The following is a 27,444-nucleotide window of genomic DNA, read 5'->3' as shown; positions in this document are numbered from 1 at the left end:
TTCTTAAGCCTCTCCTCATTTTTCTGAATTCTTGTTTCTTCTTTCTGTTCTGGTTAAATGTTTATTTCTTTCTTCTGCTCCAAATCGTTGATTTAAGTGATGGTTTCCTTCCCTTTACTGTTGGTTCCCTGCATATTTTTCTTTATTTCACTTTGTATAGCCTTCACTTCTTCCTCTATTTTGCATCTCATTTACCAGTGTTTTGAACTCTGCATCTGATAGGTTGGCTGTCTCCTCGTGGCTTAGTTCTTTTTCTGGAGTTTTGATCTGTTCTTCATTTGAGCCATATTTCTTTGTCTCAGCATGACTGTTGTATTGGAAGGGGCAAAGCCTTAGGTATTTGCTAGGAGGGGGCAATCTGTGTAGCTGTGTTGTGGTGCTATATGTGAAGGTGAGGTCAGAGAGGGAACAATGTCACTGCATCAGCTCTTGCCCTGCTTTCAGTCACTTCTCTCACTGACCACAAGCAAATTGGACCTTTCTGATGCTGATACCCAAGTGGATGGGTTTAGGACCCCATAGGTTTCTCCAATGAACACTCCTGTGAGACTGAGAATTTCTCCCACTGCCACAACCTCCACAGTATTTTATGGCCAGAGGTTTTGAGGCTTTAGTTTCACGTTCTGGAACCCTGGGTTGTGTGGTCTGTCTTGCTCCCCAGTTGTTCCTCCTGGCTTATCAGCACGCGAATGTGGGACAGCCTGTCCGCCTGCTGCTACCTCACTTGCCCTGTCTGCTGCCTTGCCATGTGTCATCTCTGCCCTGCCTGTCTGTCTCCACCCCTCCTTCTAGTCTGGATGAATGTTTCTTCTTTAGCTCCGTGGTTGTCGGACTTCCATACAGTTCGATTTTCTGGCAGTTCTGATTGTTTTTTGTTTTTAAATATGTTGTCCTTTTTTGGGTTGTGTGAGGTAGCAAAGCTCATCTACCTATGCCTCCAACTTGGCCGGAAGTCTACTCATTTCTGATTTTATATATTTGGACTCTCTCTTGATAGGTCTGGTTTAGGTTTATCAATCTTGTTTACCTTTTGAAAGAACCATCTCTTGGTTTCATTGATTTTTGTATTTTTGGGGGCTCAATTTATTTCCACTCTGATCTTCATTATTCCCTTCCCTCTACTCTACTTTGGGTTTTGTTTATTTTTCTTTTTCTAGCTCCTTTAGGTGTAAGATAAGGTTGTTTATTTGTTTTTGTTGTTGTTGTTTCTTTTGAGATAGGCCTGTATTGCTATGACTTTCCCTTCTAGGATTGTTTCACTGTGTCCCATAGATTTGGGGTTGTTGTGTTTTCATTTTTATTTGTCTCAAGGTATATTTTCTTTCTTTCTTAATCTCATTGTTAACCTATTAATTGTTTAGTAACATGTTATTTAGCCTTCATGTCTGTGTGTTTTTCAGTTTTTATGTAATTGATTAGTAGCTTTATAATATTGTGGTCACAAAATATACTTGATATGGTTTCAATCTTATTAAATTTATTGAAACTTGTTTTGTGTCCTAACATGTGGTCTATCTTGGAAAACATGCTTTGTCCACTGGAAAAGAATGTATATTCTGTTACTTTGGGATAAAATGCTCTAAAAATATCAATTAAACTCATCTGGTCTAATGTGTCATTTCAGGCTGCTATTTCCTTGTTGATTTTCTGTGTGGTGTATGTATTCATTGATGTCAAGGGGTTTTAAAGTCTCCTACTATGTTTATATTACTGTTGATCTCTCCCTTTATGTCCATCAATACTTGCTTTATATATTTAGGTCCTTCTATGTTGGCTACATAAATGTTTACAAGTGTTATATCCTCTTGCTGGATTGATCTCTTTATCATTATGTAATTCCTTTGTTTCTTATTACAGCCTTGGTTTTAGTCTATTTTGTGTGATAGAAGTATTGCTATCCTAGCCTTTTTTTTCATTTCCATCTGCATAAAACATCTTTTTCCATCCCTTTACTTTCAGTCTGTGTGTATATTTTGTTCTGAGGTGGGTCTCTTGTAGACAACATATATATGGGTTGTGCTTACTTATCCATTCAGCTACCTTATGTTTTTAGGAGTTAAAAGTGTAATTTAATTTAGTTGTTACTTGTACATAGTCTATAGTGAGATATACATATAGGTAAAAATTGTTTACAGGAGGTTTTTAAATACCACTTTAAATTCAGTTTACAACAGCATGGGTAATACTGCAGGATGACAGATACTCTGATTTAGAAAACAAGAGGTACTTGCTACTCTGGCTGATACATCCCCACTAGTCTTTGATAGATGAAAATGTATCATGGATCTAGTGTATAGCTGCATGGTGCACCTATAGGTGAGGAACGAGGAGGTTTTGGCTGCAGCACTGATATCCCAGCACTATCCCCAGCAAACCTACAGATGTCCTTAGAGCTTTTTCAAGCACTCAGTTGCTCCTCAAAACAGTTTTCAGAGAGAGAAGGGGCAAAAGTAACTGCCATCGTGCTCAGCTCTCCACAGTCCACCTGTGTTCTGCAGTTTCCAGGCGATGATTGCATCCCGGGCAAATGCTTCCCGCAAATGCTGTGCCTAGTGGAGACAGGTCCATGTAGACCGCTCAGGGGAGAAGGCACAGGCTCAGCACTCAGTGCAGTTGCAGCTCAGTGAGGACACACCCCGAGGGAACATGTTAGGCTGCAGCTTCCACTGTTCTTCTGCTTTTACCTATATGTGATGTTTCTGAATCTACAGAGAAAGAGAGAGATGGGACTGACTGACTGAATTGAGATAAAGGCCTGTGATGGCAGAGAAAGCCTGGCCAAAGGAGGCAGACAGGAACAAGCATTAATGGGGCAACTAGACCAGACTTTCCCACACCACGAGGAAATGGGTTTCACTGCCCTCACTTAATAGATAAGGAAATGGAGAGAGATAGACAGGTTATGTAAGGTTTCCAAGGTTTTGGAGTGGGAAGATGGGGGAACCGAAGCTCCTAAGCTCTACTCTTTCTAATTCCTAAATCAGATTGGTTCAGGTTCAGGAGAAAGTTCTTCCCTTTGTTGCTACTGCACACACTGATCAAAAGGGAGATCCAGGGGTTACTGCAGGTTGTCTGCCTAGTACCTACTCTCTGATGAAAACTGAGTTTATTCAGAAACTCCCTCCTCCATACAGCTTTATTCCTCTTAGGTTGTAGATGCCACTTCTAGGACTGAACTGATTCATTTGCTTTGCTCTGGTCTAGGCCAGGAATTGGCAAACTTTTTGTACTTCCCTGTATCTCGGCCTACTCTTTATCCCAGTAGTAACCATTATACCAAATTTTACTATTCCCTTGATCTCTTTATTTTTTTGAGATATATATCCCTATCACTTAATATAGATATATGTATATATATGTATATATATATATATATATATATATATATATAAAATATATGTATCTCCCTGAGGGATACATTTTTTTTGAACTTGACGTAAATGGAACTCTGCTTTATTTTTCTTCATAACATTTCTCACCAATTAACATTTATTTTCTTATTTATTTATTTATTTATTGCCTGGGTTACCCTCTCCCTCACAGCTCCTTGAAAACAAATAAAACAAAATTTGCCTTGTTTTTATTCACTATTGTACCTCCAATTCCAATAAGAGCATCTGGTAAATAGAAGTTGCTCAATTAACACTTGTTGAATGAAAGAATGAGAAACCTTGCTCTCTACATGACTAGTATGATTTATGCTGTTTGTGAAAATGAAAGAATTCTAATGATGGCTAATGAGCATTGTTTTGCTAAGGCTTCCTCTGTGTCAAGAAAAATGAGTGCAGGAAATTCAGTAATGTTAGATGTACCTTTAAAATAATAAGAAACATAGTTGGCTCATGGAGCAATGGAGAAAGTGTCAGCCTCAGCGCCAGCAACCTTAGACTGGAATCTGGCTCTGCCACTTGCCAGCTGTGTCCCCGTGAGCAACGTTCAGCCATTCTTAGTTCCCAGTTCCTCATCTGGAAAATTGGGGTACTATTATGCGGTGGTTAATGTGAAGGTTGGATGAGTGCATGGATGAAAATGCTCTGAACGGTAAGTGCAAAGAAAACTATACTAAAAACTATCATCAATACTAAAGCTAACGAAGGCTTTGCAAATTAAACGTCTCCACAAAACTCTCTCTCCACATTCTTCTCCAATTTAAATTTTTTATTATAAACATAACTCCTCTTTTAAAATGCATCTTCTCTAATGAGCTTTCTCCTCAAGCAACAGTACTTAGTTTTATTTTATTGAAATATAATTTATCACTTTAAAGCGTACAATTCATTGTTACTACATTCACAAAGTTGTGCAAAGTTGTGCAATCACTATATAATTCCTGAACATTTTCATCACCCCAAAAGAAATCCCATGCCCATTAGTGGTCACTCCCTATTACTCCCCTGTCCCCCCAGTCCCTGGCAAGCACTAATTTGTTGTCTAGTTTAGACAGTTCACATAAAGAGAATCACACAACATGTGGCCTTGTACATGTCTGATTTCACTTAGCATGTTTTCATTTGTTATCCGTGTTGTAGCATATACCAATAATTCATTAGTTTTTTACAATGATAATATTCCATTGTATGGACATGTTATTTTTATTCTACTCTTGTTTAGGGATATTTGGGTTGTTTCCATTGGGGTATTATAAATAATACTGCTACGACATTTGAGTACAAGTTCTTGTATGAACATATGTTTTCAATTCTCTTAGGAATATATCTAGGAATAGGATTGCTAAGTCATATACTAACTCTATATTTTAATTCTCCAGTTACTGCTGTTTGCCACAGCAGCAGCACCATTTTACCTCCCTACCAGCAATGTATGAGGGCTCCAATTTCTCCACATCCTCTCCCCACACGTACTTGTTTTATTTCTAGAATCATCCGTTTTACTTACCAACACTGCCTCAGTCACATTAGTATTGCAGCAGGTCTAGAAACTATTTAAATTAAAACACAAAATTCCTATATGACAGCCCTGTTTTCTGTTGTGGTGGTGGTTGTTTTTAAAGACTCCATGGTACTGTTTTTAATTTTTCCTTACAGAGAGCATACAGTTATTTAAGCTGCTTTGCCCTGGGGGATGCTCAGTTCAGTCACATGGCTCCTCACAGAATCCCAGGGAAAAACGCCGTTTTGGGAACAAATCCCTGTCTTAATCGGAGGGCAGACTGGAGTAAGCCTAAGATTAGCATTTCAATAGCTTTTCACAGGCAAGTCACGTCATTTCGCTTTTTCGCTTGCTGTGGTCACAGCTGCAGGCAGCGTAGGCCAGGCAGAAACCCTGTTCCAAACCCTGGGAACTCAAGCTCCCACCCGCCTCCCTCGGCCTCCGCCCCTACAGGTCCACCCCTCGGCCGACACTTCCCCCTCCTTCTCACACTCTGGGGCAGGGGCGGGGAGGTAGGTAGGTGTTAAAGAGGCTCTGGGACCAATCCGCGTGCATTTCCGAGAAGCGGCTCTCTGCACTGGCAGGTTAAGTCTGATGATGTAGTCAAACTCCAATCCACATTTTGGGGGCGGGGCTGAAGTCCTGCAGGCGCAAGGCAGGAGGAGACGACCGCCTGGTGGAAGCACGTGACCTGGGGCTGGATCCGGAAGCTACCTATCTGGTTGGGAGCGCCCCTCAGCACCTAAGGCTGCGATGGTGAGTGAGGACGCATGCGCGCGAGTACGTGCTGGGGGCTCCGTGTCCCTGGTCCCCAATCTCAGGTTACCCCTTCTTGGGGCCGCACTCAGCCTTCAGCTCCTATTCTCCCCTGGACGGAGAGGGATTGGAGGGCGGGGGGCTGCACGGGGCCACGGGGGCGACTTAGAGGGCTTAGGAGGGATCTTCGGGAGAGTGTAAAAGGGCTGGGGAGTAGTCTGCGGAGGAGCTGCTGGCCACATGGGAAATTGGGGTGGGGGGTGCTGGAGAGAGGGCATGTGGGGCTGCGAAGGCCTCCGGTGGTAGCAGTGGTGGGATGTCGAAAGCCAAGGGAGCTCAGTAGTAGAGGGTGAGGACAGATCAGAGGCTCAAGAAGATAATTGTGGAAGGCCGTGTAGAGGGAAGTGGGTCTGGAAGGGCCCTGGCTTGGGAAAGAGAAGGTCTAGGGCAGGTCATGAGAGACGAGTTGCAAGTGAAGAGTTTCGAGGGCCATCCTCCTAACAGTGCTTCTTACTGATTGCATCTTTACCCACTAGACTTCTGCACTGACCCAGGGGCTGGAGCGAATTCCTGATCAGCTCGGGTACCTAGTCCTGAGTGAAGGCGCAGTGCTAGCGGTGCGTTCTGGGCTAGGGAGGGGGTTCCCCCAAGTACACATGGTCAGGTGATCCCTCATAACATTGCCGAGTTTAGCCTAATTTCCCGCTGTTCTTAGTCTTAATTTGTATCATGCCTGTCTAGCATAAGGCAAGTTTTCAATAACTAAATCTCTGGAATCTTAGTGTGGTAACTGTTCTGAAGTAAAAGGGTTTACTAATTTTACCAGAGTCAGACAACTAGTCGCAGGTTCGACGATAACTGATACTACCCAGGTTATTCTGGAATGTGTTTATTTGGTATTTATTGAAGAGGATTTGTTTTTTGTTCCATAGTACAATATTGTGTTCTCTAGAAGTTTTCAGTCTAGTTAGAAACAAGGTTTACAGTTAAAAGTTGAAGGCAATGCCAGTGATAAGACTACTGAAGAAGTCCAGGAAATGAAGGATTCAGCCCTTAAAGTTACAACTTGGGCTATGACAAGGAATCCTTGGAGGGCATAAAAAATTCAGCTGGGCTTAAAGGATGGATGGTTGTTGTGGACAGGCAGAAAAGGAGAGGGCTGAGAGGTGGACTTATTTGCAGGAGTCAGACACCAGCCTGTTTGACTTGGTGGTAGGTTTACATTAAAAAAAGATTTGGAAAGGTATGAGGAAAGAAGCAGATATGGTTAGGAAAGATTTGATTGTGGAGGACTTTCAAGACTGGGTTAGCACATTTGGATTAATCTTGAGGGTAACAGGACCTTTGAAGGGTATTGAACAGAAACATGAGCTGATGAAATAGTTGAGGAAGATTGTTCTAATAGGTGTAAATTTGGGCAGGAAGGGGAGGAATCCGGAAGCAGGGAGGCTGCTACTGAAGGAAACCTGTATATGAGCCTGGGCTGGTGGCAATGAGAAGGAGCAAGGAGAAGAGAGAATTTAAAGGAGTCGTTAATATATCTTTATAATGACTAAACGTATGTAATATAGGAGATACTTTTCCATTCAATCCTAGAATGATGGTGTCTTTAACAGAAAATTACTCAAGGAAGCTGACTGGGGAATGGGAATGGTAAAGGGAATTTTGATGGCTTGACTTTAGACATCAACTTTGACTTAGAGTAATAGCAGAGAGAGAGAGAGAGAGAGAGAGAGAATCCCTCACAAGCCTGTAAGATAGGTAATGTCTCCATTGTACAGATAAGAAAACTGAGGTACAGATGTCCAAGAGGCAAAGGGCACTGAACTTATTAACCTAGTGGGAGGCCCATATCAGGGAGGTAGGGAGAAACTGCAAGTTACCAGAAAGAGGGAAGTCCAGGCCACTTACACTATTACCCAAGGACTAAGTAACAGGAAGGGGTTCAAGGACAAAAAGGATGTTTGTTTCAGATTCTACAGACATGGCAACAAGTGGAAAGTCTTAGGAAAATATGGAGCCTTGAACAAGTCAGTGGTGGGTGGGCACTGATGTTTGAGAATGTGGTTTTATCAAGTAAGTGGGGACAGGGAGAGAAATCAAGTTTCAAAGGATTAGAAAAATGGTGGTTAGTAAAGAAATGGATGAGAGTCACTGCTTATCAGGAGAAGCCTGTGTAAGGATGAGAAACAATATGGCACCAAGAGGGAGCAGCAACACCATAGGAAAGTTTCAGGTTTGTTTTTCCAAAACTGGGTGACCAATGGGAGAGTACCAATGCTAGAGCTAAGTGACACTTCCTGGAATTCTTTCTCAGTTCTGTTCCCTAATTTCTGCCATCCTCCCTCCTCTGCATGTAGTCATCTGGGGATCTAGAGAACGATGAGCAGGCAGCGAGTGCCATCTCTGAGCTGGTCAGCACAGCCTGCGGTTTCCGGCTACACCATGGCATGAACATACCCTTCAAGCGCCTGTCGGGTGAGCCACAGCCCCTGCCCCTGGTGGTGGTGATAGGAAGCGGGGTATTCCCAGAGGTGGGGTGCTCTCCTCAGGATAAAAGCACTTGTTTCCTACCGACCTCCCACCATCTCTCCCTGGGGTCTCTGGTTCTGGCCATGTCCTTCCCTTTGGGATTTGACCCTGTATCTCAAAAGTATGGGAAAATGAGAAGGGGACTGAATGGAGACCTCCCATCTTCAGATCTCTGAGCCTTGAATCATCAAATTTCTTTGGCTCTTGATCCCAGCCAGTTTGTGTGTGTTCTCATGGAGGCCATTGCATCCCACTAACTCTGTGCTCCCTTCCCTTTCCCGGGACTTGGGAAGGTGTGTCTCCCTTCCAGTGGTCTTTGGAGAACACACGCTGCTGGTGACCGTGTCAGGACAGAGGGTATTTGTGGTGAAGAGGCAGAACCGAGGCCGGGAGCCCATTGACGTCTGAGCCTGCCAAAGGCAAGGGGCAGAGGTGGATTGGGTCCATGAGCCTCTGATGAGAAAGATGCAAACTTCCTCCACCTTTCTTGGCCTGCTGCTAGAACTAAGGCTTTCTGTTCACTTTCCTTCCCCCACCCCCCTCACCCCCATTACCTGGAAGGGCAAAAGCTTGGTGACTGTGGTGTGTTAAGGACAGTGAGGACAATAAACATGAGTCTGATGTTCACAGGCCCAGGGATGTGTGTATGGGGTGGGAGTCGGGGGGTGCTATGCCCACATCTTCCACCTGCTAGGAAGAAGTCTTGTACCTCAGCCCAAAGGGGTGGAGCTACACCACCTCTGGGCATATCAAACTGGGAATAAAAAAAAAAAATGGGGGAAGGGAGCTATGTGGTATGCATGCTGAAGTGAATCATTTTGAGGCCCGGGTCTCTGTTCCTGCCACCAACACACGAACAACAGTCATTCTTCTCCCTCCTGAACAGGCTTTTAATAGTCTTATTTCAGTGGAAGCAGTAGTTGGAGAATAAGTTACAGGGACAGACCAAAAAAACAAAGACAAAAAACCCCCATACAACTTAAAGTGCTTCAGGCTGCAAACGTAAACAAGAGAGGCAGGAGGTGGCCAGCTAGCTATCTCCCCTCACCTCTGACACAGGAGGGTCATTGTCTGGGTCCCTTTACCATCACCACCCTCTAATCTCAGCGCTGGGGTGGGTGGGTGGGAGGGAGGGAATGTCAGAGGCAGGAAAGACAACTTAATAGGAATGAGAAAACACTTTGTAAACTTAGAGCCAAGGTACAAGGCAGGGAACAAGGGAGCTCTTGGAACCCTTGCCCTGACCCAGGGGTGGGGCCAGCCCCCCGCAGGAAGTCAGGGAAAATACTATTGGTTTAGTGCTGCAGCCATACCCGCCTATTTCACAGCTTCTTCCCTCACCAGCAGACACAGACAGGCACCCTGGTGGGCCTCCTCACCCACAGTGGGAGGCACCCCTAGGGAGGCACAGCCTAGAACAAGGAACCCCCACCCCCCAGAGGCATTTGATTTCTGGGAGTGTAAAAGCCAGCACAGTGCTACTTGACAGGCTCTACCACCAGGACCTTGCACTCGCGCTTGGCAATCTTGTCCAGAGAAAGCACAGCCTTTTCCGGGGGCAAGTAGAGGGGGCGGCCAACAGGGGAGGCCACGGGGGGCGTGATGGCCCTGCGCTCCATCACACTGCCCGACCTGGAGAAAGGCAGAGGATGTGGGCTCTGGTTAGAGCTCAGGAACTCTTCCTGCTCCCTCTCCAATTCTGGCCTCTACCGAGTCCAGTGGCACCCCTCCTTTGGTTCCATACCTCATGAGGTGGCTGCGAGAGGGTTGTTGGTGGGAGAAGGACTGCGAGCGGCCCAGGCTGGCCTGGTGCCTCTCCACTAAGTCCCGGACAGCTGGGCTGCTGGGGCTGCTCTTTCGAGAGAGGGGCCGGGCCTCAGGTGGAGGGTGGGACACACTGGCAGTGAACTGCAGCTTCAGTTTCATGTGCTGGCTCAACTGGGGTGGAGAGAGACAGATCAGCATTCCCACTTGGCTTCCAGGCCCCAGACCTTTCAAATCATCTTCCCCCTTGATAGGCCAATGTTGGATCTAAATTCCACCTTCCCTTGGCCTGGTTTTTTCATGCCACCCATTGTTATTTCATCCACAGAAGCTAGCAACCCCCATGCCTCCCATCCTGATATTCTGCATCACCCAGTAGACCATTCACCCCTCTCCGCCGCCTCCCTTGCCCACCTCAAAGAGCCCTGTCCTTAGAGCCTGGAAGGCCACACTGAAGGTGAGTGCACTGCCCTTCCGAGAAAAGCCAAGGTTGTTGAGGGGTGTGTGGCAGACAATGGAGTCTAGCGCAGCCTGCATGGCCCGGCGCTCCTCCTCACACAGCTGCTTTCCTAGGGGGCAGAAACGGCGACCAGTAAACACCTGTACGGTGTTCCTCAGCAAGGGGCGTCCAACAAGCACAGTCTCATGTGATCCTCAGAGTCACCCTGTGGAGTGTACTGAGTATATCTTTTGCCAAGTTTTATAAATACTACATTATATTTACTGTGTGCTGAAGTCTATTCTAACCACTTCACATATGTTAAATCTTTAAATCACCATAACAACCTCATGGTGGGAGAGTAGTGAGGAGTATTATTTTCTCCATTTTAGGGATGAGGACTATGAGGCTCAGAGAGGTTAAGTAACCTACCTAGGGTCACACAGCTTATAAATGATAGAGGTAGAAATCAAACATACCAATACCAGGGAGCCTAGCACCAGTGTCACTGCTACCCTAATGCCTCTCTAAACTACCCATCTGTGACACTGGAGACCACCCAGGGACAGAGCCAAAGCAGCCACCTCCATGACTTCTTCCTTTCCCCTTCCCTCCTCCGGGACAAGGGCCCAGCCTGGCAGCAACCTACCAGCCTGTGCGTGCTCCGGGGTCCACACGAGCCTCACAGCAAGGAAATCTTGGAGATTGTTGAGCAACGTGTAGGTGACAGTGAAACGCTCATAGGTCTGCACTGGGGACTCACAAGAAGCAGTCATCACAAAGCATGGGCGGTCCAGGCGGATGCTGGGCAGCCTAGAAGCAGTGAGAGAGGAAAGCAGGATGTATGTGTTTTAAAACAAAGGTGAATAGGGTGGTGGTCACCAGGAGTTCCCACATACCCACCGATAGTGGGTATAGATGCTCTGGGTGAAGGGCAGCTTTGGGGTGGACCACTGAACCACAGCAATCAGGGGAACTTCTAGGCCCTGTGGGAGGGACAATGGGAACCATCATATATGTCATCTTTAGGCACCGCTCCCCCCCTTGGCCTTTCCCTCCCATTGCGTTTTTTTAACCTTTTCCCATGAAATCACCAGCCCCTTATACTCACCTCCTTGGCCCCTGGAGGTGGCTGCTCACCCCCTCTCAGCTGAAACAGGAAGTTGTGTTCCTCCAGGGCACTGAGCGGGCAAGGAAAGCAGCCAGAGGTACCAGGGAGCCGACAAAAGGAGCCCATGGAGACCTCCCCAGATTGGTGACTAGTTCAGAAGGAGGAAGAGCTAGATCTTTCTGTGCCAGAACTCTCGGCCCTGCCCCCATCCCCACCACTTCACAGCCCTACCCCTCCCTAGGACCTCACCAGACATTGTCCACCAGCAGCACAGAGCCATCGGGCATGACAGGTAGATAACTGGCATTGAAGTTTGGGAGAATGCGGATATCCCAGATGGAAATTTCCTCCTGGGAGGAGCTGTTCAGCACTGTCGAAGGTAACCAGTTCAGCTCAGAGTGTCCGGACCCCTCAGACCCCACCTTAATCCCACCAAAATGGACCTAGCCCCACCATCCTGCACAGGGTAACTGCCACCCAGTCAGTGCCCTTGCTACTACCCAAGACCTGAGCCGCTAATCTGCTCACCCTTGAGAACAGTCAAGTGTTTTCCAGCCACAGTGAACTGGCGGCATTTCAGAACTGGAGGGGGCAGCAGAGTCAGCAGGGTACTCACTGCAGGAGAGGGTGGAGGCAAGAACTGATGGGCTGGGCACAGACCTAATCCAACCCACAGTTCTAATCTATCTCTTTTCAGATATGGCACTTACCAATATCACCCCTCCACTCTGTCCCCCCAGTTCCAAACTCCAGGGTTTTCTCCCTGCATTCTCCTCACCTTGGGCCTTGAAAGCGCTCTGCTCTCCCCGGAAGGTGTCCCCAGGAAATCGGGTCTGCAGCAAACGCAGGTAGCCTTGATCTCTGACTTCTGGTGCCTCAACCTCCCGCTTCCACACAGTCACTACAATCTGAGCACAGGATACACAGGACCACAGTCAAGAGGGGAGCCAGCTGACCAGCTTTAGAGAAAGCATGGTAACTAGGACAACGGCCCCACCCCTTGCCAATCTTACCTTGGCCTTAGGTGTCCCTGGGGGCAGTCTATCCAGTGAAACAGTGAGTGGGAAGATGACCTCATCTGTGGACACAATTGGTTCCTCCACAGGCAGCTGGGGGTGTGAAAGGGATGAAGAGGTCAGCATAAAGGCAGCCCGCGGCTGTTCCCTTTAAGAGGTGCCTGGCTCTCCTTGCCCTCCCCTCTCCTCAACTGTCCTCTGCTTCCAGCTTCCCTCCAATGTCCCTCTTCTCTGGTCTTTGGGGCCCAGCAAATCGCGCCCTCGTTCCTGTGCGTGTCACCCCAGCTTCTCACCGTGGTCGCTCCCCCTGAGGTAGCAGGGCCAGGGCCGTGGGTGAGAAGGGGGCTGCAGCCTCGAAACAAACCCCCACCACCAGGATCCCCGCCCCCTGGGGGTTCAGGATCCTGGTCGCAGGAGCCACCGCCCCCAGGGGCCCCGCCTCCGGCACTGACCGAGGCCAGGGCTGCCAGGGCTGTTGCCAGTTCTGCCCAGGCCGCTCGGGAGCCCAAGCCCGGGCTACCCCCGGCGCCAGCGGCCGCGCCGCCCCGGCAGCGCAGCACCAGCAGGAAGCGAACAGTCTCCCCCAGGTAGAGGTGGTTGCGCCGGGGCAGCGCTCGGTACCGGCCCGGGTCCCCAGCCAGCTCCGCGCGTGGCGGCAGCGGCACAGCGGGGAAGTACATCGAGTAGTCGCATTGGGACTCCATAGGGCGGCGAGGACTGCGCGGCCGGGGGCAAGGCGGAAAGGGGCGGTGGAGGGCGAGCTGCTGGGGTAGCCGCGGGGAGGCCCGACACCCAACGGGAGCTGCGTGCGGCTAGGCCGGCCCAGGAGACCCGCCGGGGTTGGCAACCGGGACCCACGGGGCCGGAACTAGGTGCAAGGCCGAATGACTGGAGAGAAGCCGGAAGCGGAAGGGAAGGGGCGTGGCCTCTGAGGCCCCGGAATTTGTGGGTGACCGGTCCCTGGAGGAGAAGGGCGGGGAACGGCTGCGGTTAGGCTGCATTTTTCCTTTCTATAGGAAAGGCTATAGACAGACTTTTTAGATACGTAATATTAAAAGAACCCCCTCCACCCCCGCTTCTCCCAAGGAAGAAAGATGCTCCATTCCCTTTCTGCTCTACATAAAGCAAATTCAAGTTTCAAATTATTTATTCGTTCAACAAACATTTCATAGTGAAATGAGCATAGCTCAGTAACAAATACTTCATAGAGAAATGGACGCATTATTCCAATCCATCGTGTCCCAAACTTTCCCTGGCTTACACCATGGTTTGCTCCTCCAGGGAGCCTTTGAGAGTTCTACACGGACCTGGCAGGGGGCTGCAAAGGGGAAGGGGGCAAAACGGAGTAGAGGAGTGCTGCTACGAGCTGAACGACTGGATTCCTTGGCACAGCCTGGGTGACTTTGGTTCCCACAACCGTGCAAAGTTCCATTCTTCCTTCAGGGAGCAAGTTTGCTTTCCGAGGGAAGCAGAAATGTCATCTGGCAGCCCTACACTTGTCACAGGTGTCTTGTAGGGCAGCCGCTCTTTAACCTAAGATTCAGTGGCCTAATGTCTAGGGGGAAAGTAGTCTTGAAGTCTTCAGGGGCAGAGAGACTGTTGGAGGAAACTGCTTGGCATCTAGCTTGTCCTTGTACTGTAGCTCTGGGGTAGCCAGGCGCTCACACTCCTCCTGGTCTTGGAGGCTCAACCCACTCCGAAGTGCATAGCCCAAAACCTTACTTGACCCAAACTGGAAAGGGCGGAACCGTCGGTCAGTGATGTATTTGGGGTCTAGAGCCTCACCCCCCACCAGACAATGCTTAGCCAGGGCCTCTCGGCGAGCCCGGAGCTCTGCCACGGCGCTCTCCAGCCGACTCTGACCATATTGCTTTATTCGTGCCCACAGGCTGTGGTTGAAGTGAACATAAAGAGCCCAGTCCAGACTGTTCCAGACTCGGGCTCGTGCAGTTAGCTGCCTGTCCTCAGCGGTCAGTCCACCATCGCTGACAACACTTCTGCCCTGCTGACTTCCGGCTTGAGCATTGTGCATGAAGCCCACCACATCATCTAAACCCCAGCACAGGGCATCTGCCAGCAGAACCAAAGACTCATCAAAGTACTCGGCCACCAAGACCAAATCAAAGACAGAGTCCAGCCAGGCCAGACTCCACTGGATGAAGGATGAAGACCCCAAATCTAAAGCAGCTGGGCTGGACAGCTGGCTGTGACCATCAACAGCAGTGGGAGCAGGATGGAAGAGAGTATTGGGATCCAGGGTGTGGGCTCGAGGGCCAGCGCCAGAAGGCAGGACATGCAGCTCCAGGGGGTTGGGGTCTTTGGGAAGATGAGGATATCCTCTCTTGGTCCTCATCTCTGGGGGGAAGGGGAGGCCAAAATCAAACCATAGTAAGTTGCGTGCATAGTGGTCCCCACGGGCCCCAGGCCGGTAGAAGGCTCGAGGATTAGCTAGGAAGGCAGCCAAGGAAGGCGCCTTGCGGAAGGCCGATGAGGTGGATTTATAGTAGGAGAAGGCAGAGCGGGCCAGAGCTGCTGGATCTCGGACAATGGAAAAGAAGAAGCTGTCAGAAGGCATGACTTGAAGTACCTGGAGAGAAGAGAAAACAGACATAGGGGGAAAGAACTGGGCAAGGAAGAAACTAAGTGCAAGCACAATGTCCACAGATACCCCAGCTTCCTCCTGACAGCTCTGCGAGGAACCCTCAGCTTTCTTAACTAGCTGACAGATCTTGGGAAGGTTATTAATGTCTCTGAGACTCAGTTTACTCATCTACAAAATGGGGATACTTGTGCCTTCCTTCCCAGCTGACTGTGGAGGTTACATGGGATAAAGGACATGAAGGAACTTGGAATGTGGAAAGCTCCTGAAGAATATTTATTTCCTTTGGCCTTCTGTCCGCCTTGGTCAGTAAAACCTTTAAGAATCACAATTTGTGTTCACTTCTCCAACAAAAAACTATTAAGTGCTTACCCTGGGACTCTTGGTCATAGCTCTAAGAAAGGAACTGGCTTCAGGCCTTCTCAGTGGAGGTGGAGTCACTTGTCACAAAGAGAGAAAAGAGGGGCAACCATAATGCTGTCTTAGGTATAGCTGTCTGGTGGGCGGACAAGTCCAGGATGGCCAAAGAACAGGGCACTTCTGGAGCTCCCAGGCATCTTGGAGGGGAAAAGACACTTCTGGACTGGACACTGGGGAGCCATGGTCACCTGGCAGAGAGCTGCCCTAAGACCTGGGACATTTGACCCCACTTCTCAGCCAGAAAGAAGGTGGGTATTGGGCTGAGCTAGGCAGATGCACATCAGAAACCAGCTTCGGGGCTCCCTGAAGTGTCTCTGCCTCTGAATGTGATTCTGTCAGTGAACCTGACTCCCTGACATGATGTTCTTAAATCTGCTCTGCTAATATGAGCATGCCTACAGGGCAGAGCCTGGGAAATGTGTATCTCTGTGAAAGAAGAGGAGAACAGCGCAGAGAATAGCCTGTGGCATCAGGTGGGCCTGGAATAAAATCCCAATTCAGCCATTTACCAGTTAAGTAACTTTGGGCAGCTTACTGAATTTCTTAGAGCCTTCATTCCTCCATATATAAATCTGGGTTAACATTTAACTTGAAGAATGTGGAAGTACGTAGAACATGATAGGTATTAACTGGTGGTGACAATGAAGGTCATCATTCTAACCTCTGGAGAAACCTGCCTCAAAGATCATTGTCATTGCCTAACCCCCAGCAGTGGGCCTTTGCTGCCCATTAGATCACACTCATGCTCCTCAGCTGCTTTCTCCAGATCCAGCTTCAACAGGAGTATGTCTGCAGCCCCCACTTAAAGTTCTACCACCTACACACGCACACCCGTTACACACACATCCACACCACATATTAGCTGATATTTTGCTCCAAGAATGCCTAGTGTTCTCCTTACTGAAAAATCATGTCCACCCTTTCCTTTAAAACCTACTTCTCTGGAGAGCCCCACCTCTTTTCTATGAATATACTATTCTCCCCACAGTTTCAAATACAAACACACACATGCACACATGCCACAGAAAGCACTTTGACTTTTGAGCAGATGGGCCTAGGTTCAAATCTGTTTAACAGAGACCAGTCACTTGGCCTCAGAGTCTTGATCTCCTCTTCTGTATAATGGAGGCATTTATAATGCCTTCTTGGCAAGGTGGTGATAAGATTAATACCCAGAACTCAGGAAGTATTCAATAAAAGTTAGCCTCTTCCCTGTGCGTTTTCGTTTGCACATTGACTTTCTTTCTCCAAGAGCTCTCAGGTTGCTGTGTGTTCAGAAGAGCATGATGAGTCCGTGTACCCATCTTCCCCTTTAGAACTGAGGCTCCAAGGGTGTCAGGGATGGGTGATGACTTGGCATATATCTGACCCTCCAAATCTGGCAGACATGGTGAGGGGAGTGGAGGAAGACAGGTCAGAAGGCAGTGGCTAAGCAGAGATCCTGGTAGTGTCAATGGAAGGGGCCAAGAAGGGCAAGGGGCACTTGGAGGGAGAGTTTGGGGGTGGGATTCAGAGTTGGCAGGGTGCTGACACCAGCTGGGTAAGTTAGTGAAGGAGGAGACTGGAAAATGCACCAGATAGGAGGGGTCAGGACTTCAGCTCTCAGAAACTACTGGAGAAGGGATAGCAGAGAAAAGAACAGGAATTTTCACCTTTGTGGCCCCCATACCCAACATTTGGGTGAGGTGACGCCTGGGGAGCCCCCCATGCCAGGGGCCTCCTCTACTGATAGATGGTCTTGGCCACAGGTCTGATCCCTTCTCTCTCCAGTCCCACCCACTCCCTCTATACCACTCACCTCTTTCAGGTTGAACCTCATGTGATGACAGAGGATATGGAAGGGGGGCTGGGTGCTTCCACCCTGAGGGTGGTAGCCTTTGACCAGAGAGGCCTGGAAAAGCCTTGGGTAGCCAAACTGGTAGCGGGCAGGGAGGGCGAAGCGCAACCCATGTCGGTCCCCATAGCGATGAAGCAGGCTCAGCACTGAGCTGCTCCCGGATTTATGCGTCTTCAGAAACACCAGTCGCTGCCGAGGAGGACAGGATGAAACAGCTGGTCCTGGGGATGGGGCCCAGGCCTGTCGAAGCTGCAGCCCAGGTAGCCTGGGGAGAGATGGGAGGGAATGTGTTCTGTCCCTCACCAACAGGCAGATGGGCATCTTGTGGAGCAAAGACAGAGGGTATGGAGCCTCCTCCAAGTTCCCAGGAGTCACGGGTAGGATTGGGAGGAGCATGTGGGGGGGCATCTATCGGGTATCAGGACAAGACGAAACTCACCTCCTCTGGAAGGGGCCCCCCCAGAACTGGAGGGCAAATCCGATGGTCATGAAGACTCCCAAAGCCACCCCCAGGCTCCGAGGCCCCCAGAGGCGCATGGTCCTGGTAGGAGACAGAGGGCCCATGTGGCACAGGGAAGGGTGACAGGGCAAGGGTCAGGCACAGAGGCAGAGACAGCTCGAGGCAGCCGTGCAGCCTCAGAAGGCACAGGTTCGAGATCGGGGGTCATTCCCCAGGCCTGTTTGCGGCCCTGGTTGAGTCTGCCCCCTGAGTTAGCAGATTTTTGCCTCTGTCAGCGTCTAGAAGGGAAATGAGGGGAAGGAGGGGAGTCTAAGGAAAGGGTAGAGCCTTCTCTCTTGCTGAGACTAATTCACAGAGGGGGTTGGTGATGAGGTGCTCTGTATACCCAGACCTAAATGGCCCCACAACTACTCCTCTGCTGTCAGCCTCCAGCTCCCCCAACCCCTACCTACAGTTTCTCCCTGAGCCTCAAGGATTTGAAAGGCAAGGGGAAAAAAGAGACCCTGCCGGAATGATCAGGCCAATCTGCTCAGTGGACAGTGAGGTGGGCATTGCCAGGCTCCTGGCTCCCTCCTGAGCTTCTGTCTGTGATAGATTGGGAAGAAGAGCCCCATTTGGAAGCTGAGAGGAAAAGCCATAAGGAGGGAATATGGGTCAGATGAACCCAGAGAGGTGAAACCACAGGAGTGGCTTTGTAAGGAGTAAAAGTCAATCATCTGGTCTAAACTCAGGCATCTCTTTTTCCCTCTCAGCTCAGGGCTGACACCACTGTGGGGTTACTGACAGAACCCAGATTCCTGGGCACACCTCCACACACTCCCGTTCCCACTTTCCAACCTCATCAGTGCACCAGAGGAGACTGGGAGGGTGGGGCTGGAGAGCGAGTGTGAAAGTCTGCAAGACAAAGATACTGACAGACAAAAACACTGAGTCTGGAATTCCTTCCCAGGCCCCAGTTTCCTAATCAACTGGGAGTTGGACCCACCCCTTAAAATTACAATCCACAACTACCGGAGAGAGCCCTTCCAACAAGCCTAGACAGCCCCCTCCTAGGACAAGCCAGGAGTAACCCGACAGAGAGAACCAATATTGGCTACCTATAGACCTGCCCGCTCTGGCATCCCTCCCCCAACACAGTCCCCAGAATCCAGCCCTGCACAACTCATGTCCAGATTTCTTCTATTCCTTCCACCCTTCTCTGTCTCCTCCCATTACTCTCGATTCCAGCCTTCTGTCTCCTTCAGCTTTGGTGACACCTACCCCCCCCCACCCCCAAAGACTCCTCCCATAAATTCTCGAGTCCCTCCACTGGCAGCAGCCTTAATGTCACTTGCCCACTCACCAAGCCACCTGAGGAGCAGCAGTGAAGTCAGGGTTTGGCCCTTCCCAGCCACCGCCCCGCTCCTCACTCTGCTAAACTTTCCCCATAAACTTTCTCAGTGCCCAGGCTCCTCCCCTCTCCCTCCCTTTGTCTGGCCAGTCCCTGCTGCCGCTTCAGCTTTGATCGAGTCCGGGCCTCTCCCTCCCTGCATCTTTCCCTTGTTAGGGCACCCAGCTCACCCTTAGAATACGCAATTTCTACCCTCCTTTCACACTTAGGAATCATTTATACCTTTTCTTTTTCTGCTGTCTGCAGAACAAAAGACTCATTCAGGAGACAGAAAGAAAGGAGAAAGTAACAGACAAGAGTTGAAAGCAGACATTGTCAAGAACTTGCGACAAGGTAGCCAGAGGCTGGCCTGCAGAGAACAGGACCTGCCCTGAAGGCAGGGGCAGTAGTGTGGTGGTATTCATGATGCCCCCTGTTCAAAACGAATTTTGGCACTGACAAGGTGCTTCCTCACACACATTTCTCCCCATTTTACAGATGAGGATTCTCACATCCAGAAGGTGAACAACTTGCCCAAACTCAGGATCAGGGGACAGGATCCAAGGGAGGTGAGAAGCCATTACAAATGAGCCATTGCAGAGGCTCTGGGGCCTCTGCAAGGAGCCAGGGCTCAGAGAGAGCTGCTGAAATCACAGAAAGTCACACTCAGGGTCCAATAAATTCATTGTTTATTTGTGAGATGCAAAGCTTGTGAAGGATGTAGATGGCAGAGATCATGAGTTGCATCCTTTTTGTGTGTGTTTTAGGTGAAATTGATACTGGAAAAACTCATAGAACCAAGGCCCATAGATCCTGACATCCTATTCACATACCCAACCAAGTTCCCTGCACTGCACTTTGTCAGCACCCAGCTTTGTTAATTTCTGAGACGAGGTGTCCCCACTACTCCCCACTTCCAACTTTCTTCAAGCCTTACCATCCGACAACCCCACCCCTGCCAAATGTCAGTCTAAAAATCTTCCCTTTCTCCTCCTTGGGGCTGACCACCAGAGCCCAACCTTAAAGGTGTGGCCGGAGAGACTACAAGTCCTTCCTAAATAAATACCCCCAGCTTCCCCACCCCGACACCAAATGAAAAAATACTGTTAACACCTATCCACCCAACTCCAATGGGAATCTCCTGGATTTGGGGCCCTAGCCATTCACCCAAAAAGTACCTTCTCTACCCCGCCGCAGCCCCTTTCAATTCCTCCTCAGACCCAGCTGAGGGGGGAGGAGGGGAAGGGCCATGAACCCTTCTGATGCCAGGGCACCTTCCCCTGTTATTGAGGTCCAAGCAGGGCCAGGGCTGAGAGGAACAGAGTGAGGATAGGCTGGGTGTGAAAACCAACAGATGTCCCCCCAGTCCTGCTCCTGCCCTGGTTTTGGCGGATGATGAAACCTCCTTTGCGGCCAGGAGGGCGAGGAGGCCGTGCTGGGGGACCCACAGCTGCTGCCCCGGCCATCCAGTCATCTGCATAGTGCTGTCCTTCTCCAGAGCCGCTGGCATCCTCATCTGCAGGGAGGGAGAGGCTCAGAGACAGACAGGGATGGGTAAAAGGGAAAGAGGCACAAGGAGAAAGAAAACTCAAAATAAAAAAAGAATTAGAAAGAGTGGCAGGAAAGACATAGGTAGATAGATGAGAAGAGGGAGAAAGACAGTGACGGGAAGGCAAGGGGAGAGAGAGGTCAGATAGACATGGGAATGAGGGAAGGCAACAGGAGACAGAAAAGAGAGACAGACAGGTGGAGAGTGTAGATAAACAGAAAAAGATAGAGAAAATAAGTACGCAGAAGCAGAGAGCATAAAGGAAAAGGGAGGGAGGGAGGACAAAGAGATATAGAGACAGACAGTGAGAGAGAGAAAGACAATTGATGTCCTTTCTTGCCTCTGGCAGACTCTACTTTGGGAAGCCAGGCCAATGGCGCCCCCACCGCACTCCCCCACCTCCCCTAGGCTGCCCCCCTCAATCTCCCACAGTCCTTTGCCCAATGCTCTGTAAGAATGTTCTGGAGTCTCCCTGCCTAGAACATGAACTCACGATTAGAGATCTTCTCTCATATTCTTCTTGTACCCCTAACTTTTGAGGTAAGAATTCAATACAAGATTATAAAATGAATGAGAGAATGAATGAAAACTGAGATAAGAAGGGAGGCACTCAGAAAGCAGAAGGCAGGACCAGGGTCCAATCCCAAGGAGCCAGAGGAGGGAGGCCCTCAGGGCACCCGGGGGGTCTCACCCCAGTCTTCCAGTTCCAGGTCACGTCCCAGGGCGGCTGCCCTCATCCGGATTGTGGCTGACCGGAGCTGCAGCCGCCGCATCCGAGTCTGAAGGTCGGGGTTTGAAGTTTCCACATGCAGCTCTGGATTGTTGAGCTGCTCTGTCGGGGAGGCTCCGACCACCGGCAACAAGTACCTGCAAGCAAAGCAGCCCTGAAGGCTCGTGGCCAGACCTGCCAATTGGCCCCATCCCCAGATTTGGGCCTCACCCGCCCACCAAGTTGCCCATCTACCCAGCTCTCACCGGCCCCGCCCGGTTCCGGTCCAGCAGGGAGCCGCCTCCTGTGCGATGTCCACGGCCATACGGGGGTCCCCACACACTGTCATGGGGAGCCCGGCCCAGAAGCCCCGGACCCGGCCCAGCCTCTCACGGAGCTCCCACACCTGGGCGTGCAGAGAGAGCAGGTGGAGCTGCAGCGCGTGCCCACTCACCCGCCCAACACCCCCATGCGGCCTGTCCCCAACTCACCATCCGGGGCAACATGCCCGCTGCTGTTGTGGGCCGCTCCTCCTCTGCCCCTGCTGTCCAGAATCGGCCCGCCTCTTCTACTGGTGCTGGGGCTCGGCGGGCACGGGTCATTGCCTTTGGGGGGACCCCGCATTCCTGAAACACCTGTGGCACAGAGATACCCCCCATATAGTAAAACTCACACTGTATCCCCATTCCAACACCTAAATCTCCCCTGACATTCCCAGGAGGCACATACTTTACAATGCCTCCCGGATACCCCACATTGTCTCCCAACCCCAGGCCCTTGCCTCCACCCTTCTCTCTCCTGTGCTAGTGCAGACACCCCCAGACTGTCTCCCCCGACCCCCAGGCTGACACTCCCACACTCCTCAAAGCTCCTGTACCTGGGCAGACACCCCCACACTGTTTTCCTGCAGGTACATCAAACCTTCTGAGATCTTCACCCCAATGGCCTGGGCTGCCAGCTCAAAGGAAAAGGGACCCTGGATCTTCTCAGCCAGTAACAGGAGACCATCTTGAAAGAGGGGGAGAAAGACAAAGGGTGAAATGAGGGGATAGCCAGGGAGACACTCACTAAACTAGGAAGTTCCCACAAATCCTAACCTGGGCAGCAAGGTGTTAGATCGGGGAGACTCGAGTAAGAGCTCCCTTCCATGCTCCCCCTCCCAGTCCATCTGACTCATCTCTACAGAGAGTCTTTCCTGGCTTTCCTGAGTCCTCACCCAGATAGGCCCCCCAGTCAGGGTCCAGTCCTTGGCTGCTGAGACAGCCATGGGCCACGTTGAGGCAGAAACCTCGGCAAGGAGGCAGCAGGGGAACCCCCCGACAAAAGGGGCAGCCAGTCAGACGCATCACAGCCTTCCTGCAGCCTTCGGACATGGGCACCTGGGGGCAGAGAGCTGGGCTGTGTCTTCCACAAACACTGAGCTGAGGCTGCCCTCAGCCAAGCTTGGTGTCAGGCACACAGAGAAATCAAATACCCCACCCTCCCTTCCCAGGCCCTATGTGAAGAACTGATATGAACAGCTAGGGTTGGTGACAGCATGTAGCAGCAGATGAAACCTCCAAAAGACTGTGGTGGGAAGTTTCTAGAAGCCAAATTGCAGATATTGTTTCTTGGGAGGGATGGAACAGTGGGGTCTGAGGAAAGGTTTAAGAACAAGAGTGAGCCGCTAGTGGCAGGGAAAGGATGAAACTGAGGATGCAGGAGGTAAGGCTGGGAGGTCGGGGAGAGAATGGGGAGTAGAAAGGGGGCATTGAAAGCCAGGCCAGGAATCTGGCCTTCAGGAGCAGGAAAGGGGGAGCCACTGAGGGGTCGGGAGCAAACCAGGGGGACCAGCACTTCCCCCTCAAAATGTTATGGAAATGAGCAGGCCCCTAGAGGCTGGCAGGGATATGAATTGTCAGGGGGCAGCAGAAGTGAGAGGTCATGAATCATAACACAAGGAAGACATCACTCTGGCACCCCTACTTTCTGATTCTTCCAGGAATGCCAGGGCCCTGAGGCTGATATGAGAAGGCTCCAGATTGCTCCCGCTGGTTGGCATTTGACTCTTCCTTATGAGGCCTCTCCTATTCTCCCTCTCCCTCTCTGAGTCTTTCCCACACTCAGGCCTCCTCTAACCTTAAGTGCTTCACTGACCACATCTCTTCCAGTCTCCAGGCCCTGGATAAAGGCCCGAGCAGCCACCATGGCCCGGGATATCTGGAAGAGGAAAAAGAAGGTGAGAAAAACCATAGGATGTGTATGTCAGTCAAGACTGGGGCCCAGAAACTACACTGAAGGGATGAGCAGTGGTAGGGTAGGTCTATGGAGTTATCAAGGGACGGTTAGGAGTGTTAAGTGGTATAGGGAGGCAGGTACAAGAGATTCAAAGGAATTATAGTCTAGAAGGATCAAGGGGAGCTGGGCTTCAGAAGAGATGAAGGGCCGGTGTTTTACAGGGCTTGGAGATAGAGGGACTGTGTGCACCGGAGCTAACACTGAACTTACAGCCAGAAGACCTGGGTAGGAGAAAGAACTCTACTATTTACTGGCTGTGAGACACTGACTTCTGGGAGGCTCACTCTTCTCACCTGCAAAATAGGGATACTACCATCTACCTCCCAGAGTTATGATACCAATTAAATGAGATACTATAAAATGAAAATCCTTCTGTGTGGTGATTGCTGGGAGGACAAGGGTATAAGGGGACTAAATCGTAATGGAAAAAGAATAAAGATAAAGCAAAAAAAGAAAATTCTTCTCAAATATTAAGTACCTAATTCACATTTAGTTGAACCAGAGGAAGTCAAGATATTAGGATGAGGGAAGAGTTGGCAGAAAGGTGACTGGGGGCCAAGAATAGGTGAGTGGGTGAGGGATGTATGTGAAACTACTGCACAGGATGAAAGTGGGGACATCCAATTAAAGGAGACCAAGGAACACGGGGTCAGGCAGGAATGACTGGGGCTGAATATAGGCATCACCGGTTCAGAGATGGCTGACATGCAGGATGTGGGTATTATAAGTTAAGGGGTGACTGGGGCATGAAGGGGGGGTCATTCAATTGGAGATGAATGCACAGTTTAGAGGTCGCTAGGTCAGAGGGGATGGGAACTCGGGCCTTGAAACCCCTCACCTGTAGGCGGAGGCGACGGGGTGAGTCCCCGAAAGGCTTCAGAGAGTCATCAGCAGAGGAAGCAAGGCGCGTGAGGCAGAACAGGTATTCAGGGGAGAAGATATACTGTGGGTGCAGCAGGGGGAACATTTTCTCCAGAACCTGCGCCCAGAAATCCACCAAGGCATCATCTAACCCCTCACCAGACTTCTCATAGTAGTCCCGCAGCCTAGAGAACAGGCCACTGAATAAGGGGGTATGCTGGGAATACAGGCGGCCATAGGAGCGGTGGAAGAGCAGGGCCAGGGAGTGCTCAGCTGTCGAGAGCATCTCCCGAAAAACCTCTGTGGTAAATGCAAATAAACGGGTGTGAGGTGAGGTGAGGCCAGAGAAGGATGGAAAAGTGAAAGGGCAGAGGCAAGAAGAGATGGGAATGGGGAGAGAAGAGAAAAGACAAGTGAGTTAGAAACTGACCAACTCTCAGCAGATTGGGAATGGGGTGAGGCAGGATCCTGGAGAGAGCCTGGGGTGGGGATAGGGTGGGGGTGGGGGGCTAAGCCTGGGCTGGGGTGCCTTCGGAATGGAGTAGGAAATGAGGATAGGATGCTTACTGGGCTCATGAGCACAGAGAGGGGGGTGTGCAGCCAGGTTTGGGGACCCCAAGTCCTCACCATCAAATGTTCTATGCCGGGTAGCCAATGTGTGAACCAGGAAGGAGCCACTCTCCTCCACCAGGCCTCGGAAGGTAGCCTCAGTGTCCCAGGTCAGCCTCTCCTCTATCTCACTGGAACAGCAGGTGTATTCTTGGGGGCAGACCTGGAGGTGCTCACCTGGACAGAGAACAAGGAATGGTGGGCAGTGATGTGGTAAAATTCCTTCCTTTTTTTTGCCAATCTCTGAGGGCCATCCCTTCTGGTTTCTTTTTTATTGTCTGTATACATATTCCTACCTGACTGTAACCCCACTTTGTCCCCTCACCCATCCCAAGTCCACTGCCATTGGCTATGGGATCAAATAGTGATGGGCCAAATTAGTGATCAGAGGGTCCTCAGGGGACCTTCCCCAACATCACACACCCCAGGTCTCTAAGGACTTTGGGACAGCTTCTATGGGAAGAGTGGGGTTACTTGGTAAGCAAGAAAGTATTATCATAGAAGTGCTCTTAGAAATAGTGAGGGGAACAAATTGAGAAATAAAGAAAGGAACAGACTCTGGCTGGTGTGGCTTAGTGGACTGAGTGCTGGTCTGCGAACCAAAGGGTCGCTGGTTCAATTCCCAGTCTAGGGCACATGCCCAGGTTGTAGGCCAGGTCCCCGGTGGTGGGGCACGCAATATGCAACCACACATTGATGTTTCTCTCCCTCTTTCTCCCTTCCTCTTTCTCTAAAAGTAAATAAATATATAAATCTTAACCAAAAAATAAATAAATAAATAAATAAATAAAAAAGGAAGGGAGAGGTGGACGCTCCTTACTAGAAAGGGATTCCTGGGGTGGGATGGGGTGGAGCAAGAGAACTATTATGTGAACAGGAGGGTTATTGTGATCCCAATAAGGAAGTTTGGGAGGAGAGACGTTATTGTTATGGGATGAAAATATTGTAATGGTCACTCTGAAAGGAAAGAGTTATTGTCAGATGGGGAGGACCCGCCCCCGCACCCTCCTCTCTCTCCCCCAATTCTCTAGTCTTCCTTTTTATCCTCACCTGAGATCAGGGCGGGAGGGAGTAGGCTTAAGCTATATCCCCGGGACCCCAGAATTTGCCGGGTCTCAGTGCAACTCCGAGCGACCTTTGCCTCGCTCCCGGGTCCAGGACCGGGACACAGAGGTAGCAGCAGAAGCAGAAGAGTTCGCAGCGCGGGCATTGTTGCTGCGACCCTGGAACAGCAAAGTGGGTCCTAATGAGGAAAGAAGAGCTGCCTGTACTCGGGAAGCTGGTTCTCCGTTGCAGGACCGCCCCGCCGGACAGAGAAAGAGCGCGACCTCAGAAATATGAACACCGTGCACGATAGCTGGACCAGGCAGCCTCGGCTGAGACAATGGGAGAGAGGAGTCGGACAGCGGGAGGAGCCCAAAGCTGGGGCCTTGCCAATGATGGTACGGAGCCGGCCTCAGGGGCGGGATCAAGAGAGAAATTAAGCCAATGTAGTGGGGAAGCTCGGCAGAGGGGCGTAATTAGGCTGAACTAAGGAGGTTAGTGGGGGGAAGAGGGGCGTGGTCTTTTTAAGGGGCGTGGCGACCCGTTCGAAAGGCGGGGCCAGGGTAGAACCCAGCCTATGGCAGTTGATAAACCAGACTGAAGGGGCTACTGCTGGTCTAGTGCAAAGCCCTGCCAATAGGGTGGGGGGAAGGGGAATATTAGAGCAGAAAGGCGGGGCTGGAGCGGAGCACGCCTGAGGTAGGCAGCCGGCGCGCTTGAGCCCACGTGATGGGGCGGCATGCGGTAGAGCAGGCGGCCGCACGAGGCTGCCAGAGCGGCGTGACTGAAACGTGGTGAGCACGAGCTCGCACACGTTCAAACCTCGCGATAATTACCAGCCCTGCAACGAGCCGTTGGGCTCGCGCCTGCGCACAACGTGCTTTGCGCCTTCCCGCGTTTTTCTGGATTCTTCTGCCACCGGAAAGGCAGCAGTGGGCGCCTGTGTTGCAGGTGGGGTGACTACAGAGACCGGAGGGACCCCAGGTGGTGACTTTTCCTCAACTCTGCTCAGCCACAGAGATTGCGGTTACGGACTCAAGACAGTGAGGCTCCTCTTTGACCCAAGAATACGCCCCCATTCCTTCACCTCCAGCTTTCGCGGCCCTCAGAGAGGGATTTTCCTCCATGCCTCAGTGGCCTTCTCCATCTTTAGAACCCAAGGGACTGACAGTTACTTTCATGAACAGTTAGAAGGCTCCTTA

At 50.4% G+C, this 27,444-nt stretch overlaps 4 protein-coding genes across 8 annotated transcripts; 1 reads left to right on the top strand and 3 right to left on the bottom strand.

The window, feature by feature from the left end:
- The first annotated feature begins 5,538 nt into the window (after nt 1–5,538).
- LAMTOR4 (late endosomal/lysosomal adaptor, MAPK and MTOR activator 4) lies at nt 5,539–9,259 on the top strand. 3 transcript variants are annotated; one of them, XM_054589315.1, is made up of 4 exons: nt 5,539–5,646; nt 6,183–6,263; nt 8,007–8,124; nt 8,472–9,259. In XM_054589315.1, the coding sequence occupies exons 1-4, from the start codon at nt 5,644–5,646 to the stop codon at nt 8,516–8,518; spliced, it is 249 nt and encodes an 82-aa protein (XP_054445290.1). In that variant the 5' UTR covers nt 5,539–5,643; the 3' UTR covers nt 8,519–9,259. The 3 variants fall into 3 exon arrangements, with proteins under 3 accessions (XP_054445290.1, XP_054445287.1, XP_054445289.1); XM_054589312.1 differs by having other exon boundaries at nt 8,489–9,057; XM_054589314.1 differs by lacking the exon at nt 6,183–6,263 and adding an exon at nt 6,284–6,296 and having other exon boundaries at nt 5,644–5,711; nt 8,489–9,259.
- Nucleotides 9,260–9,328: 69 nt separating this feature from the next.
- Nucleotides 9,329–13,374, bottom strand: TRAPPC14 (trafficking protein particle complex subunit 14). 3 transcript variants are annotated; one of them, XM_054589805.1, is made up of 11 exons: nt 12,802–13,374; nt 12,506–12,601; nt 12,271–12,400; nt 12,021–12,107; nt 11,742–11,862; nt 11,493–11,640; nt 11,285–11,367; nt 11,031–11,194; nt 10,357–10,511; nt 9,923–10,116; nt 9,329–9,810 (listed from the first exon to the last, which is right to left on the bottom strand). In XM_054589805.1, exons 1-11 carry the CDS (start codon nt 13,210–13,212, stop codon nt 9,657–9,659), a joined length of 1,743 nt encoding a protein of 580 aa, XP_054445780.1. In that variant the 5' UTR covers nt 13,213–13,374; the 3' UTR covers nt 9,329–9,656. The 3 variants fall into 3 exon arrangements, with proteins under 3 accessions (XP_054445780.1, XP_054445781.1, XP_054445782.1); XM_054589806.1 differs by having other exon boundaries at nt 11,493–11,562; XM_054589807.1 differs by lacking the exon at nt 12,021–12,107.
- A 446-nt stretch (nt 13,375–13,820) lies between these two features.
- Nucleotides 13,821–17,928, bottom strand: GAL3ST4 (galactose-3-O-sulfotransferase 4). Its single transcript, XM_054589808.1, has 3 exons — nt 17,804–17,928; nt 17,326–17,629; nt 13,821–15,095 (listed from the first exon to the last, which is right to left on the bottom strand). Exons 1-3 carry the CDS (start codon nt 17,926–17,928, stop codon nt 14,064–14,066), a joined length of 1,461 nt encoding a protein of 486 aa, XP_054445783.1. The 3' UTR covers nt 13,821–14,063.
- A 2,548-nt stretch (nt 17,929–20,476) lies between these two features.
- On the bottom strand, nt 20,477–26,429 carry GPC2 (glypican 2). The gene is made up of 10 exons (XM_054589311.1): nt 26,249–26,429; nt 25,217–25,375; nt 24,567–24,889; nt 23,570–23,650; nt 22,668–22,830; nt 22,329–22,459; nt 21,943–22,086; nt 21,718–21,857; nt 21,434–21,609; nt 20,477–20,709 (listed from the first exon to the last, which is right to left on the bottom strand). The coding sequence occupies exons 1-10, from the start codon at nt 26,406–26,408 to the stop codon at nt 20,477–20,479; spliced, it is 1,710 nt and encodes a 569-aa protein (XP_054445286.1). The 5' UTR covers nt 26,409–26,429.
- Nucleotides 26,430–27,444: the final 1,015 nt, after the last annotated feature.

This window comes from Pteronotus mesoamericanus, unplaced genomic scaffold, assembly GCF_021234165.1.
Source record: "Pteronotus mesoamericanus isolate MK-2021 breed Mesoamerican mustached bat unplaced genomic scaffold, CSHL_Meso_final scaffold_167, whole genome shotgun sequence".
Classification (NCBI taxonomy): Eukaryota; Metazoa; Chordata; class Mammalia; order Chiroptera; family Mormoopidae; genus Pteronotus; species Pteronotus mesoamericanus.
The sequence above is the reverse complement of the archived record's forward strand: the minus strand, read 5'-3'. Positions and strand labels throughout refer to the sequence as shown.

Bases quoted from the DNA above. Each gene is read 5' to 3' on its own strand.
- LAMTOR4 (XM_054589312.1), top strand. The intron at 6,264-8,006 runs GTGCGTTCTGGG...CTCTGCATGTAG, and splicing joins GTGAAGGCGCAGTGCTAGCG to TCATCTGGGGATCTAGAGAA. The intron at 8,125-8,488 runs GTGAGCCACAGC...TCTCCCTTCCAG, and splicing joins ACCCTTCAAGCGCCTGTCGG to TGGTCTTTGGAGAACACACG.
- GAL3ST4 (XM_054589808.1), bottom strand. From the start codon at position 17,928: ATGGGCCCTCTGTCTCCTACCAGGACCATGCGCCTCTGGGGGCCTCGG. The intron at 17,630-17,803 runs GTGAGTTTCGTC...ATCTCTCCCCAG, and splicing joins GGGGGCCCCTTCCAGAGGAG to GCTACCTGGGCTGCAGCTTC. The intron at 15,096-17,325 runs GTGAGTGGTATA...TCTTCTCTCCAG, and splicing joins TGAGGTTCAACCTGAAAGAG to GTACTTCAAGTCATGCCTTC.
- GPC2 (XM_054589311.1), bottom strand. From the start codon at position 26,408: ATGCCCGCGCTGCGAACTCTTCTGCTTCTGCTGCTACCTCTGTGTCCC. The intron at 22,087-22,328 runs GTACAGGAGCTT...TCTGTGCCACAG, and splicing joins GTGTGGGGGTGTCTGCCCAG to GTGTTTCAGGAATGCGGGGT. The intron at 20,710-21,433 runs GTGAGACCCCCC...CCCTCCCTGCAG, and splicing joins CCTGGAACTGGAAGACTGGG to ATGAGGATGCCAGCGGCTCT.
- TRAPPC14 (XM_054589805.1), bottom strand. From the start codon at position 13,212: ATGGAGTCCCAATGCGACTACTCGATGTACTTCCCCGCTGTGCCGCTG. The intron at 11,195-11,284 runs GTGGGTATGTGG...CACTGCTTCTAG, and splicing joins AGCATCTATACCCACTATCG to GCTGCCCAGCATCCGCCTGG. The intron at 10,512-11,030 runs GTAGGTTGCTGC...TCTGCCCCCTAG, and splicing joins CCCGGAGCACGCACAGGCTG to GAAAGCAGCTGTGTGAGGAG.